This window comes from Rhinopithecus roxellana, chromosome 3 (genome assembly GCF_007565055.1).
Source record: "Rhinopithecus roxellana isolate Shanxi Qingling chromosome 3, ASM756505v1, whole genome shotgun sequence".
Classification (NCBI taxonomy): domain Eukaryota; kingdom Metazoa; phylum Chordata; class Mammalia; order Primates; family Cercopithecidae; genus Rhinopithecus; species Rhinopithecus roxellana.
In genome coordinates, this window is record NC_044551.1 from 115635541 (window position 1) to 115648025 (window position 12485).

Below are 12485 nucleotides of genomic sequence, written 5' to 3' on the forward strand. Positions count from 1 at the left end.
TGGATAGGCCTTCCCTGACCACCCTGTCTAAATTTGGTCTCCATCAGTTGCTTGCTATCCATGCTTTCTTTCCTGGCTCCTAGCACAACTTGCAAACATCTTGTTTATTTTGTCTCTTCCCACAAAAAAAACAAAATTTCTAAGAATAAGGACTCCCTTGTTCAATACCATACTCCCAGTGCCTAGAATAGAGTCTGAGATGTTGGAGGGACTCAAGAAATGTTTGTTGAATAAATAACTGTTTATGTTTTCTGGTGCTTCAGAATGCTGCCATTTCCTTATTATATAGCAATAAATGGTCAGCTGGTTTAAGAGTTTTTAAAAGCGGGGTAACTTGAGCCCATCTAAATGTTTTTCAGGCAGGTCTACTTCATCTTAATTTTGAATGTCTTGTTCTGAGATGTTATCAATGAAATTATAATTTGTTTCATGATAATTCAGCATAATTGAGACTATTCTTATTAACATGGTGGTTGAGGAAGATTTTAGTTTTATTGCCACCTTTTCCTATATGTAGTAACCAGCAAATGCCTAAAGAATACCTGTCTTTTATGCTATTAGGAGGGAATATTTGAAGCAGGGAGACTGAATCTTCTACCCCTGAATGAGAGTGTAGGCTTTATGTCTAATCTTTGTAACCCAGTAGTTCCACATTGATATAACATAGCATGAATGAGTAGATAATCATTTTCTTTCTCACATTTCCTCTTTGCTGACTTGTTAAACTTACAAAGGCTGCCTGTAAGACACCTCAGCTTCTCTGTGATAGGACGTAGTACTAAGTAAAAGGAAAAATAAAAGACAATATTCACTGATACTAAAACTGAAATATTTAAAATTTAATCTGAATAATTATGTATAGTTGTGTCCTCTTTTATTACAAACTTGTATCATTTCAGCACTCTGATTCTGTGACTTTAGTATTACACTGCAGTGTAGGAGAAATGTGATGAATGATAGGAAATAAATCTAGTTTTTTTCTGTACCTTTCAAGTACAAGACTAAATAAGACTATAGAAATAAAATCATTACATGGTTAGATAATACTGAAAGTGTCTCTTATGCAAGCAGTTATATTCTTTTTCCTTACTATTAATATCTATAATTACCCATGAAGCAATTTTTTCCCACGACGAAAGCACACAAGGTTATTGTATTTGGAAAGTTCCTTCTGAGGGGACCTGGAACTACTCTTTTCTGTGCCAGTCATGGACAGCCATTAGTCCTTAGTGTCTTTGGTCCTTTATAGACAGACTTTAGCCTGTTTCCACTTGTACTCATTTAGTTTAACTAGTGTAAAAACAAAACTTCCCCAAATGATTGCACCAGTAATTGACAGATAGGATCTACACTTCTGTTTATTTTTTAAAAATTGCATTGACTTTTTTTTTTACAAAAATTTCATTCTACATTCAAATGTTTTGTGAGAAAAATATACACAGCTTATTTTACTCTGTTAGAAATCTTTCAGCATTTGATGCCAGAGGATTATCTGAAATGTCTAAGTGAAATAGTACTGCTGTTTTGATCCTGTATTGCCCAGTAGCTTCTGAACCTTGGGTAATATACAGAGAAACTGAATGATTTTCAATCTAAGCACCTCAAATGTTACCTCCTCAGACTTTGCTGACACCCTCATTTCATTGCTTAGTTCTTACCAACTTTACAACAGTAGTCACTACCTGAAATAACTTTAAATACTTAATTTACTGTCTCCTCACCTAGAAATCTAGCTCTTTTTTACTTTAGATCCCCACTGCCTAGAATGTAAATGATTGTGGAATGAATATGTCAATATCTTAGTCATCAATAAATAGCGCTTTAAAAAAGTCTTGGAACATTGAAACTCAGTATTTTGGTTGTTGACAAATTCTCAAAGAGATATAAATTCTGCCTATTACATTTTCTTTTCTAAATATCTTCAGACCCTTATTTAGAGCATAAACTCTAGCTGCAAATCAGTGGGAATTGGTAGCCACTTAAAGAAAATAAAATTTGATTTGTATACCTAATTAAATGAAATTCTCAAAAAGTATTTTTTTGTTTTTTGAGATAAGGCCCCCCTCTGTTGCCCAGGCTGAAGTGCAAGTGGCACTCACTGCAGCATTGACTTCCCACACTCAAGATACCCTCCCACCTCAGCCACCCAAGTAGCTGGTACCACAGGTGTGTGCTGTGACCACACCTGGCTAATTTTTGTTTGCTATTTTTTTTTGAGACAGTGTTTCGCTCTTATTGCCCAGGTTGGAGTGCAATGGCACAATCTTGGCTCACTGCAACCTCTGCCTACTGGGTTCAAGCAATTCTCCTGCCCCAGCCTCCCAAGTAGTTGGGATTACAGGCATGCGCCACCACACCGGCTAATTTTTTGGAGATGGGGTTTCACCATGTTGGTCAGGCTGGTTGGGAACTCCTGACCTCAGGTGATCCACTCGCCATGGCCTCCCAAAGTGCTGTGATTACAGGCGTGAGCCACAGCGCCCGGCCACACCTGGCTAATTAAAAATTTTTTTCTGTAGAGATAGGGTCTTACTGTTGACCAAGCTGGTCTGGAACTACTGAGCTCAAGCGATCTGCCTGCCTCCGCCTTGCAGTGTTGGGATTACAGACGTGAGCTACCACGCCTGCCCAAAGTATTTTTATCCAGCCTTCCAACCATATACAAGTTATTTCCTACATTTCTCTGAGGATTGCATCCCATTGTACAAGCTCCGTTATCCTGGAGGGGGAGTGAGTGAATGGATGGGGGTGCTGAAAATTTATAAGATTAGTTTGCTCCAAACTCTGGTATATTTTGGTTCCATGGGTTAAATAAGACTGTGAGGTCACATGTGAGCAACGTTTTTCTTTTTTTAGAAAGCGATTCTTCCCTGTAACTTGGTTAAAATTCCACAGTTCCTCCCTTCTTCACACCTAACCATTAAGATAGATTTATTAAAAATCTAAATAATTAGCGTAAAAGTTTAGATAATCTGTACATACATGTCTTTAGGCTTCCTGACTTCGTTGGTTTCACCTGATTTTGTTGGTTACCAAGGAAACAGCCTAACTCCCGAGCCTCCAATCGCTAGCTCTTCCACGAGACTAATTCCTGATGTCAGGGTTCCAGGCACTAGTACAAACTCTGCCCGCAGTCCCTGCCCGAGGTCATCTTTGCGGGGAGCCATGGCTGTGGCAGGGGTCCCGGCAGGTTCCTCCACCAGTCCCTGTGAGCCAGCCCCCGCGCTGTCCAGATCCCAGACCTCTCGCGGGCCGGAGCGGCCTTCTAAGGACGGGCCTGGGGTCCTGGGCTCAAAGTCCAGCCTTGGCCGAGGCCCCAAGGGTACGCTCGTGCGCCTTCCGTGCTCCAGGGGCCGCCAGACTCGGCCCGGCGCGGAATGGAGGTGTGAAGCCGCAGAAGCTAAGGAGGGGCTGACAAGGGAGAGTCGGTTGGACCGTGGTTCCCTACGCAACTCTGTGGGTGCGGGGAGTCGAAGGCTTCTGCACTCCAAGGCTCCTGGCATCGTCCCCGCGCCACCCTGGCGCACCCTATGATGGTAGATGACAGCCTCGCGGGGGAGGATCGAGACTGAACCTGCTCCCCCTACACATCCCTCGACACCTTCCAGTCCTGTCCTCTCGGCACACGCCCCGCCCCGTGAGCTGCCACGTGACGGGAAACGCCAGCGAGCCTAATGGAGGTAGCTCCGCCCCACGCCCCCGCCTTGCCCCCTGCTCCGCGCGCCGCCACGTGATGCGGCCCACCTCCAGCCAATGAGTGCCGGCCTTGCATCGCGCCCCGCCCCGCGCGCCGTGGCCGTTTGAAGTGACTAATTTCTGTCATATGACTGAGGCGCCCATGGGGGTGGCGGGGCGGCTCTAGAAGCAGGGGCCTACCAAGCGCCCAGCGGAGCGACCCCTGCCTGGCCGTGGGTAGCATGGCCCCTACGCTGTTCCAGAAGCTCTTCAGCAAGAGGACCGGGCTGGGCGCGCCCGGCCGCGACGCCCGGGACCCAGATTGCGGGTTCAGGTAGGGCGCTGTGGGGCGGGGGTCGCGGAGCCGATGGCCTTGTGGACTCCGGGCTCCAGGGGTGTTGGGGCCTTCGGTGTTCCGACCCAAGCGGAAGCGCCGCGCCGAGACCAGCATCTGGTCCTCTGTGGGGTGGAGCCGGCTGCGGGCTCGCGCTGAAGGGTTGGAGCGAGGTCCTGTTCTCTTACCCCACCCGCCTCGCCGTTGCCCCTTCCCCCTTCTCCCGTCGGTTTGTTTACTACCTGCCCCCAGCCACGCGCGACTCTGCTCCTCTGGACCTAGCACCGCGGCCTGAGACTTTGGGTCCACACGCCTTCCTGGCACCAAGTAGAGTTGGGCGCGGGCTGGATTGGACCTCAGCTGCCGTACTCCGGGCCGCGAAGTTCTCCCCTCCTCCCCGTGACCAGTTGTCCTCCGGGCGCTGCGTTCCAGCTCCGTTGGCGTTGTGGAGAGAGCGGCACGTTTGGCCAAGCTTCTGAGTTGAGAGAAGGCTGGAGGAGCAAGTAGGCAAGGTGCCGTTCTTTCAGGTTTCTTGGACGCTAAAATTGGAGGTGTGCAGTAACCGGACCGAGCGACCTTAATGTTATCGAAGGAGAAATGTGAAACTTGAGTTTAGAGTTACTACTGAAGCAAGACAACATTAAATGAAATCTGGCCTTGGAATTGGCCATAGATTCTTTCTCTTTAGAACTGTTACTGAAAAGGAGTCTTAAAAATTGAAAATGTTAGCAGAGCATTTTGTGGTGTTACAGGCTTTGTTAATTTTTCGTTGTAGTACCTGTTGCTGGCAGAGTAACTTTTCAGAATTGTAAGATTTGATATAAACCTGAATTCAAGGTAAAATTTAGTCGTTAAACGGCACCTGAGGAGATTATGTCCAAACAGCCTTTGTAAGTATTGCAGTGTGGAAACTTGCAAATATAACTAGGCTAAATGTCAAATACCACACAAACTTGGTAGGATAGCAAAGAGCCCAGTTGTACAACAGTAGTAGAAACAACAAAAAAAGAATCTGTCAAATTTTGGAACAGGCAAAGTTGAAATGATTGTGCCACACTGGTTTAAGAAATTTTGCTATTCTTAAAATTATTCACTCTCTCTTGCTAATGCAGATCTCATCAGGAAACATTCAGTAAATGCATATGGAATTGAAGACATTTTTCTACGTATCTGTCTTTTCCCCTGAAAAATAAATGTGTCATGCTCATCTGTCTCTCTTTAAACATTTCTTTAGTGTTTTTCCTTTAAAAAAAGAAAGTGCAGCTTAGATAATACTACATTCAGCCATCTGCTAACTCAAGCGACAGTAGGAAACAGGTTTGGATAGGATATTTAAAAGGTGGCATTTGAATAGACAACTGCTTTCTATTTCTGGGCAAAGATTGACTTTGGGTACCTAGGTTTACAAGGGTCTCAAGTCGCTCCTATGAAAAAACATTTTCACGTCTGTTTTTCAAAAATGTAAAGTCTGCTATATAGTTGCGTAATACTATTTTACAGTTACCAAAGAACTTTCTCATTAGTTATCTTATTTGATGTTCCACAACAATCTGACGAGATAGAGCAAGTAGCAGTGCAGATAACTATATATTTCTGCCAGTGGAAGTAAGAATTATCTGTAAGCCCAATAACTGCAGTACATTATAGAATCGCTCACTTTAAAAATAAAACGTGTGATTGTGAGAAATGAAAACTGATGAAACAGAATAGGCATATCTGAAGGAAAAAAAATTCTGGTTAATGTCACATAGCTAATAACTTACAGATCTAATCAACCCAGGGTTTTTAAAACTATTTCATTGAGCTATAATTTGTACACAATAAAGTATAATACATTTTAAGCATACATTGTATACAGTTGTATACCCCCCACCCCTATGAAGTTTTAGAACACTTTCATTACCCAAAAAGTACCCTCATGCTCTGTTGCAGCCTAATCCCTCCCCACCCAGGGCAGTCACTGATACTTTCTGTCATAGTCTTGTGTCTGGCTTGTTTGTTGCATTTATTAGTTCCTTTTCTTTTTTTCTTTTTTTTTTTTTTTGAGACAGGGTCTCACTCTGTCAACAGGCTGGAGTGTGGTGGCGCAACCCCGCCTAAAGCACCGTCAACCTCCTGGGCTCAAGGGATCCTCTCACCTTGGCCTCCCAGAGTTCTGGGCTTACAGGGATGAGCCACCACACCCAGCTAGTTCATTCGATTTTATCACTGAATGGTATTCCATTGTATGGCTATACCATGATTTGTTTATTCACTCACTAGTTGGAGGACATTTGGTTTGGTTTTTTTTTTCCAGATTTGGGCTATTATAAATAATGCTGCTGTTAATGTTTGTGTGTAAGTCTTTATGTGGACATATGTTTTCATTTCTTTTGGGTAGATACCTAGGAGTAGAGTTGCAGAGTCATATGCTAAGTGTTGTGTTTAACATAAAAAATTGTCAAACTTTTCCAAAATAGTTTTACATTTTGTGTTCTCAGTAGCAATGCATGAAGATTACAGTTTCTTCACAATATCTTCAATATTGATAACATTTTTTAATTAAAAATTTTTATTGTAAAAACCATATAAAATTTACTTTTTTTTTTTTTTTGAGATAGGGTCTCACTTGTTGCTCAGGCTACAGTGCCATGATACAATCAAGGCTCATTGCAGCCTTGGCCTCCTGGGCTCAAGTGATCCTCCCACCTCAGCCTCCTGAGTAGCCTCCTAAATATCCTCCCACCTTGGCCTCCCAAAGTGCTGTAATTACAGGCATGGGTCACCATGCCTGGCTGAAATTTACTGTCTTAATAGTTTTTTTATTCTTTTGATTATAGCCATTCTAGTGGTATCTTGTGGTTTTAATTTGCGTTTCCCAAAGATCATATTCAGCATCTTTTTATGTAACCCAGGTTTTTGAGTAGACATTTAGTTTTCATTCTAGTATACCATGCTTTCCTTGTTGGAATCCTTTTTTGGGTGTTTTGTTTTGTTGTAGTCAGCCTAACGCCTAAGTTGTTAAATCAGGCTTGGGTGTAGTTAGCCATTGGCAACTAACTGTAGCTCAGTTCCTAAGAGGAGGTTCCTAGAGTAACCAGTATACAAAGCCCAGTAATTGTAAGCTACAGTAGGGCTCTAGAATAGGAGAGACTTCTGATAAAGAAGCTTTAGGAACCTTTCTGTATTGTCTTCTGTGGTTACCCCATTGGCAGAGATGGCCAGGGAATACCCACTTCCCTTGTCTTCACTCTAAGGTCTCTTACCATATAGATTTCTATGTGCTTATCTAAGATTCTTGAACTGGAGATGAGTTTGAAAAATATTATGGGGAGGGTATTTTTTTCAGTCGTTTAGAGAATTGAGACAGTAATGTGTTTTCTCCATTTAAAGAATTTGGGAAAAAAGGCACTTTATAGGAGAAGATATTGCTTTATGTTTTCTCCATTTTCTTCCAGTGGAAGTAAGAAATATAAACCCAATAACTATAATACATATAGAAATTCTTGTTTTGGGCTGGGTGTTGTGGCTTATACTTGTAATTCCAGCACTTTGGGAGGCCATGGTGGGAGGAGTGCTTGAGCCCAGGAGTTCAAGACCAGCCAGGGCAACATGGCAAAACCCCTGTTTCTACAAAAATTACAAAAAATTAGCCAGGTGTGGCAGCGTGTGCCTGTAGTCCTAGCTACTCAGAATGCTGAGGTGGGAGGTTGCCTAGCCTGGGAGGTTAAGGCTGCAGTGATGAGCCATGATTGCGCCACTGCACCCTAGCCTGGGTGACAGAGTGAAATCCTTTGTCAAAAAAAAGATTGTTTTAAATAAAATTCCTGAAAACTACTTTGGCAAGGAAGGTTGGTTTTGAAGTGAAATGTTTGTAGGACATAACTAATGTTTGGTTAAATAATACCTGGATTTTTGTTACACAGGTTGAGTGTCCTTTACCTGAAATGCCTGGGACTAGAAGTGTTTTGGATTGTGGAATTTTTCAGATTTTTGAATACTTGCGTATACATAATGTGTTTTTCAGAGGTGGGACCTAAGTCTGAATATATACCTCATACACATAGCACATAATTTATATGATACTTTTTAATGATTTTTGTGCACAAAGTGTCGACTGCATTTTGACTCCTCACATGAAGTCAGGTGTGAAGTTTTCCACTGTGGTGTCTTGTCAGTGATCAAAATAATTTTGGATTAGAAATGCTCATCCTGTATTCCAAATATATGAACATTTATTCTGATTCTGTATATCAGGGATTCTTAATGTACTCAGCCTTTTCATTGGTCTTTCTGTGATCCCTCTTGCCTTTTTCCAAACTACCCTCAATATGTCATACATTTTAAAAAGTGCCATTGTGACTGGGCATGGTGGCTCACGCCTGTAATCCCAGCACTTTGGGAGGCCGAGGCAGGTGGATCACCTGAGGTCAGGAGTTCGAGACCAGCCTGGCCAATGTGGTGAAACCCTGTCTCTACTAAAAATACAAAAATCAGCTGGGCGTGGTGGCGGGTGCCTGTAATCCCAGCTACTCAGGAGGCTGAGGCAGGAGAATTGCTTGAACCTGGGAGGCGGAGGTTGCAGTGAGCTGAGATCACGCCGTTGCACTCCAGCCTGGGTAACAAGAATGAAACTCCATCTCAAAAAGAAAAAAACAAAAAGAAAAAAAAAACTGCCAGTTGTGATCATGAACAGCAGACAAAATGAGACAAAAGGATGTATAGAATTTAATATCTTCATAAGTTTTATTTTAAGGATTCAGAGATAAGTCATGTAAAGAACTTAATGTGGTGCTTAGCACATGGCTTTCAGGAACCAGAAGTAGTTGTTACTGTTACGATATCAGTCTTGTGTAAAAACCACTTAGTTTGGGCCCAGACTTGTTAAAGAATGTCTTTTGCCTATTCTGCATAGTGTGGCTTTTGCCAATTCGCTAGCCTTTTTTTTTTCTGTCCAAATGACATTTTTAAAAAAGCCACTATAGTATTATTGTTAATAGAATTAACAGAAATTATTTAATAAAAGCCATTCTTAGTCCATATTCCAATTTTCTGTTATCTCAATATGTCTTTTTATGGTAAGTTTGTTTGAATCAGTCTTAAGAGTCTGTATATTGTTGCATTTGCAGTTAGGCAGCTTAAGTAAGTTTTATTCTATAACAGCCCTCCCCCCCTTAAATGTGAAATTTCCCACATTCTGTGTTTGGCTTTTGCAGTCGTATGGTTTCCCAGCAATATGTGGTTTAGAAAGCCCCCTCCAGGCAATTCTGATGCTCAGGTTTGCTGTAAGTTTGCTATAACCTATTCCTCTATTTCTTGTCTTTCCTGAAAGTTTGAAGTTAGATTTAGATATTTTATCATATTTAGGTTCCCTTTTTTTTCAATAAAATTATTTTGTAGATGTTGTGTACTTCCTCTTCATCAAAGTTACATACCTGGTTGCCTCACTTGTAGTGGTTTCAGGTGGTATCAGCCTTATTCTTCTATTACATAATATCCCCTTTAACTAATGATTTTAGCATTCTTTGTTGATGATTGCCTGAATTCATTATTTTGTTATTTTGCAAACTGTATATTTTGCAAAATGGTGATACCCTGATTCTCTAATTTTTTGTGCATTTATTTGCTGGAATAACTTTTATCAACTATTTGGTTACTCCTTGCTACAGAAAAGGGAGCATAAAAGATGATTTCCCTTTGTGATTTTCCAAAGTAATTGGTAATGAGTTGCTCACTGAAGGTTTTTTGTTGTAATTATCATCTTAAAAGATTATCATGAGCTGTTGGATTTTAGTGTGTTTTAATTCACTCCTGTCAAATTGTCTCATATTTGGCCAATGGAAGCCTTTTTAGGTTGGCTTTTGTTTCTTTTTGACATGACCTCATTAATCTTTGTTAACTTCTTGCTTTCTTCTGGCCTGTGTCTTAATCTACACTCCTCCTTCTAAGATTTTATCACCTTGGATTTATTTTGATTCTGGGATATGCCAAGCTGTACTGCTCCCTATTCTTGACATAGTCCCTTATACCTTTTTGTTTGGCTTTTTGTAGTGATCATCTGGGCTTATTCTAATTACTCCTTGCTCCAGGAAGCCTTTTCTGATTTCTTCCAGACTAGAGTAGGTCTGACTGTAACTTTGTTTCATAGCTTATTGCATGTCCTTCTGTGACATCTGTCACAGTTGTCATTGTCCACGTCTCTCTTTGCTTATTTGAGCCCTCTCTTCAGTGTTAAGCATCAAGATTTATTTTGTAGTCAGAACTCTGTAAATTCGCCTAATGGATTGTGTGTGGGGAATAGATGCCTAGGTTTTTGACTGGAGCAACTAAGTAGATGCCTTTTTTCTTTGAGACAGGTTCTTGCTCTGTCGCCCAGGCTGGAGGGAAGGTGCGATCTTGGCTCATTGCAACCTCTACCTCCTGGGCTTAAGTGATCTCCCCACCTTAGCCTCCCGAGTAGCTGCTGGGACTACAAGGTGTGGGCCATCATGCCTGGCTAATTTTGTATTTTTTGTAGACACGGGGTTTTGCCATATTGCCAGGCTGGTATAGAGGCTGATCTTAAACATGCTATCAAAAATAGCCACCTTCTCCCCATTTTCTGTCGGAACACACACTTTATATCCATTATAGCTCTTTTAATATTTTATTATAATCTGTCTCCCCCAAGTTCACATTGTTGTGCCAGTGGACAACACTGCCTGAGCGTATGCTGAGGAAATATTTGTAGAATGAATAAATAAAGTAACAATTTTAAGGGCAGAGGGAGAAGGTCAAAAGTTCTGTTTTGGATATTTGGTCTAGTTTTAATTGCCATTGAGATATGACACGTAGAGATGACAGTTAAAGTCAATCTGGAGTTCACAGTAGAGACTGGGATTGGAGATACGAGTTTGTGTGTATGGTTATTATTGAAACTACAGAATGGATGAGATCATCTAGGAAAAGGGTATAGATAGAGAAGGGGAAAGGACTGAGGGCTTTGCCCTGAGGATGTGTGAAAATACACAGATCTGAGAGAGGAAGATATACAAAGAAGATAGATAGGGAAAAGCCAGGGATCTGTGGTGTTAGGGAAGCCAAGACAAGGAAGTGTTTAAAAAATGATTGAGTGATAAATTGTTTGTATACTGGTTGCTGACAGGTCTTGTGAGATGAGAAACAGAAAAGTGTCCATTCGTCAAGATGGAGGTAATTGGTGACCTTGATGGTTTTTTGGTAGGGAGGATAAATGTTTGGGGGGAAAAGTGAGATAGATGTGGAGTAAATGTGAGGAAATGGCCCCACTACTTAACTTTCTATTTATTATTTCTATAGGAGAAATAATCTGTAGTGCTGAGTTATTTTTTCACTTTCAGCATTCTGATTTTATGTCACATTTTGAGCTTCTGAAGTTCTTAAAAGCTAGCTTCATAATATTACCAACACTTTTAAGAATCATTTTTCAGAAGTTTTGTTTTTTAAATGGGATTTAAAAAAATTTGTCATAACCAAAAGAATTTTTATTTTACTTAATTTATTTTAAATATATGTATTTTTAATTGATTGGATACACTTCCCAGCCTCTTGTAACCACTATTCTACTCTACTTCTATGAGATCAACTTTTTTAGTTTCTACATGTGAATGAGGACATGTGGTATTTGTCTTTCTGTGTCTGACTAATTTCGTTAGCACCATGTCCTCCAGGCTCATCCGTATTGCCTCAGATAACAGAATTTTATTCTTTTTAATGACTGAATAATATTCCATTATATATATATACGACATTTTCTTTATCCATTCATCTGTTGATGGACACTTACGTTGATTGCATATCTTGGCTAGTGTAACTACTGCTGCAGTAAATATGAGTGTGCAGATATTTTTTTCGACATACTAATTTTCTTTCTTGTGGATATATATTCAATAGATTGCTGGATCATATGGTAGTTTAATTTCATAGTAAGAAGTGCAAATATTATAATTTTGGTTGTTAATTTGATCTGCTTTTTCATCCCTAAGTAGTGGAATTAGATTTGTTTTTTAAACTAGGTTTATTGAAAAAAAAGAGAAAAATACAGCTTTAAAATGTCGTTTATGAAACTTGGATATCATTTCTTTCTTTTTTTTTTTTTTTGAGACAGAGTCTGTCACCTAGGTGCAGTAGCACAATCCCGGCTCACTGCAACCTCTGCCTCCCGGGTTCAAGCAATTCTTGTGCCTCAGCCTCCCAAGTAGCTGGGATTACAGGCACGTGCTACCACACCGGAAAATTTTTGTATTTGTATTTATTTATTTATTTATTTTAATTTTTGTATTTTTAGTAGAGATGGGGGTTTCACCATGTTGGCCAGGCTGGGCTCGAACTCCTGACCTCAGGTAATCCGCCGTTCTTGGCCTCCCAAAGTGCTGGGATTACAGGCGTGAGCTATTGCACCCAGCCTTGGATCTCACTTCTTACTAATGTAATAATTATCTTAAATCCTATTGATTTTAAACTTGCTTAAAATAACTTC

At 40.9% G+C, this 12485-nt stretch overlaps 1 protein-coding gene across 2 annotated transcripts in view; it reads left to right on the plus strand.

Moving 5' to 3' along the window:
* Positions 1–3732: 3732 nt before the first annotated feature.
* Positions 3733–12485, plus strand: part of FNIP1 (folliculin interacting protein 1) — a 161491-nt gene continuing 152738 nt past the window's right edge. For both annotated transcript variants that reach the window (XM_030926751.1, XM_030926752.1), the window contains exon 1: positions 3733–4009. In XM_030926751.1, coding sequence (XP_030782611.1) covers positions 3918–4009 — 92 coding nt within the window. In that variant the 5' untranslated portion in view covers positions 3733–3917. The remainder of the gene's footprint in view (positions 4010–12485) is intronic.